The following is a 1,776-nucleotide window of genomic DNA, read 5'->3' on the forward strand; positions in this document are numbered from 1 at the left end:
ACAACCCTCCAATGGTGACGGTCTGCTCTTGAATATTAATTAGGTTGCGTCAATAGTTTCCAATGGCAGGGACTCCGCTCATGAATATTAATTGTCAGTCTTCAACACAGTAGGATTCGTAAACTGGCCACCAGCACCGCCACGCCAGCGTTAATATTAACTACGTTACCCAAAATGCAACCAGCAAAAGCAATATTTAGAAACCCCTTCATTGACATACCCTTGTTACATAATACGGGTAAAAATAATATAATAGCAATTTTTTTTTTTTTTAAATGATTTTGGGGAAAAATAGTGAACATGTTAACCGCATTGTGTGGGGATTAATGGTGAATGCCCATCTGGCTTTGAACAAATCTTTTCTTCCTCCTAATCCTTTCCAAATCCCAAATTCTGGCTTCTCAGCTATGCCCAGGTAATGAGGAAAACAGAAATAAGATGAATATGCTCGCATAATATGAAATTTATTTAATCATCTTTTAAGTGTTGAATGCTCGCTTCCCCTGAAATAACACGTACATCTACACATTTGTGTACTAATTTAATGTTCCAAGAAACCTCACTATAAACTAACACCATTTAAATGTAACAAATGCATTTTTTATATTTAATAAAAAAAATAAAAAAACAGCTTGTACACCTAGGATTGCAGATCTCAAGGGAGGCATATCTCATATATATATATATATATATATATCAGACAGAAATACACAACTGAAAACTTTGCTTCACTGTTACGGTTGAGAAGGAGCGGATGGCAGGAGATGGACTGGGATGTGTACCGTCCACACGTCTTTATGGCCTCTGGAATATACTGGTTCATTGAGCCACCGGGGGTTTGAGAGTCTTGTAAGGTATTTCATTTTGAGTTCAGTCAAGCAAGCTGCAGTTTCCAGCTCTCTCATCTCTTCACAGGGAATATCCTCAGGACAGCACCACGTCTCCCCAACGTCCACAAGACCTGCACGTATACAATGGTAAATAGTCTTGAGACCATTTTTTGAAGATCTTGGTCTTGTTTCGACCTCATTTGTACTTTGATGTTGACTTGAAAGTATATAAGCACTTCATATTTCAGCTCTACCTTTAATAAGAATGAAGTATATATATATAAACCATTGTTGATTTATTAAATAAATCTTTATATTATACAAACATTACGATTATTAACAAATCAATGTACATTTCACCTGCTATAACACCACGGCCGAACCTTTCTCCAGACTCCAGCAGTTCCTCGGTTTGCACGGAGGTCATTCCCAGTCTCTCGGTGAGGATGAGTCTCCAGTCCTCTCCCTCCCAGCTCTTCTGAGCGATGTGAACCGCTAGCGTGCAGTTCCTCAGTCCTGACAGCAGGGGCCGCCAGCGGCTCTCTAGGGTCTTCACCCCGTCCAACACAAGAGTAGCGTACGGCTGGCGAAACGACAAGCAAGCCACCTCTAAACTCATACCGAGAATATAATATTTATCTCTTCATCTACATTAAAAAGACACGTTTAAAGTACGTTGCAAATCCCCACCAGATGCTAAGTACTTTAGAATATAGCTAGAAGGCTAACACTGCTGTAAATACTACAATAACTTCCCGCTAAACGCGTCTTGTCGGACGCTTGTGTAAAGCGCTTCCTGTTTTAAAATGACAAGACAAGAGCTCAAAAAAAGAAACAGCGCCCGCTAGTGCTGTGATTTAAAACGCAACACAAGCCGGCCAATTACAGTGCATAAGAAATAAAGTCACAAGAATATAACATGAAACATACTAAGTTACTCATCAAA

At 39.5% G+C, this 1,776-nt stretch overlaps 1 protein-coding gene across 1 annotated transcript; it reads right to left on the reverse strand.

The window, feature by feature from the left end:
* Nucleotides 1–448: 448 nt before the first annotated feature.
* zgc:110222 (uncharacterized protein LOC550336 homolog) lies at nucleotides 449–1,636 on the reverse strand. The gene is made up of 2 exons (XM_052537539.1): nucleotides 1,191–1,636; nucleotides 449–961 (listed from the first exon to the last, which is right to left on the reverse strand). The coding sequence occupies exons 1-2, from the start codon at nucleotides 1,447–1,449 to the stop codon at nucleotides 735–737; spliced, it is 486 nt and encodes a 161-aa protein (XP_052393499.1). The 5' UTR covers nucleotides 1,450–1,636; the 3' UTR covers nucleotides 449–734.
* Between the last annotated feature and the right edge of the window lie 140 nt (nucleotides 1,637–1,776).

The sequence above is a fragment of the Carassius gibelio genome, chromosome A21 (genome assembly GCF_023724105.1).
Source record: "Carassius gibelio isolate Cgi1373 ecotype wild population from Czech Republic chromosome A21, carGib1.2-hapl.c, whole genome shotgun sequence".
Taxonomy (NCBI): domain Eukaryota; kingdom Metazoa; phylum Chordata; class Actinopteri; order Cypriniformes; family Cyprinidae; genus Carassius; species Carassius gibelio.

Bases quoted from the DNA above. Each gene is read 5' to 3' on its own strand.
- zgc:110222 (XM_052537539.1), bottom strand. From the start codon at position 1,449: ATGAGTTTAGAGGTGGCTTGCTTGTCGTTTCGCCAGCCGTACGCTACT. The intron at 962-1,190 runs GTGAAATGTACA...GTATACGTGCAG, and splicing joins CGGCCGTGGTGTTATAGCAG to GTCTTGTGGACGTTGGGGAG.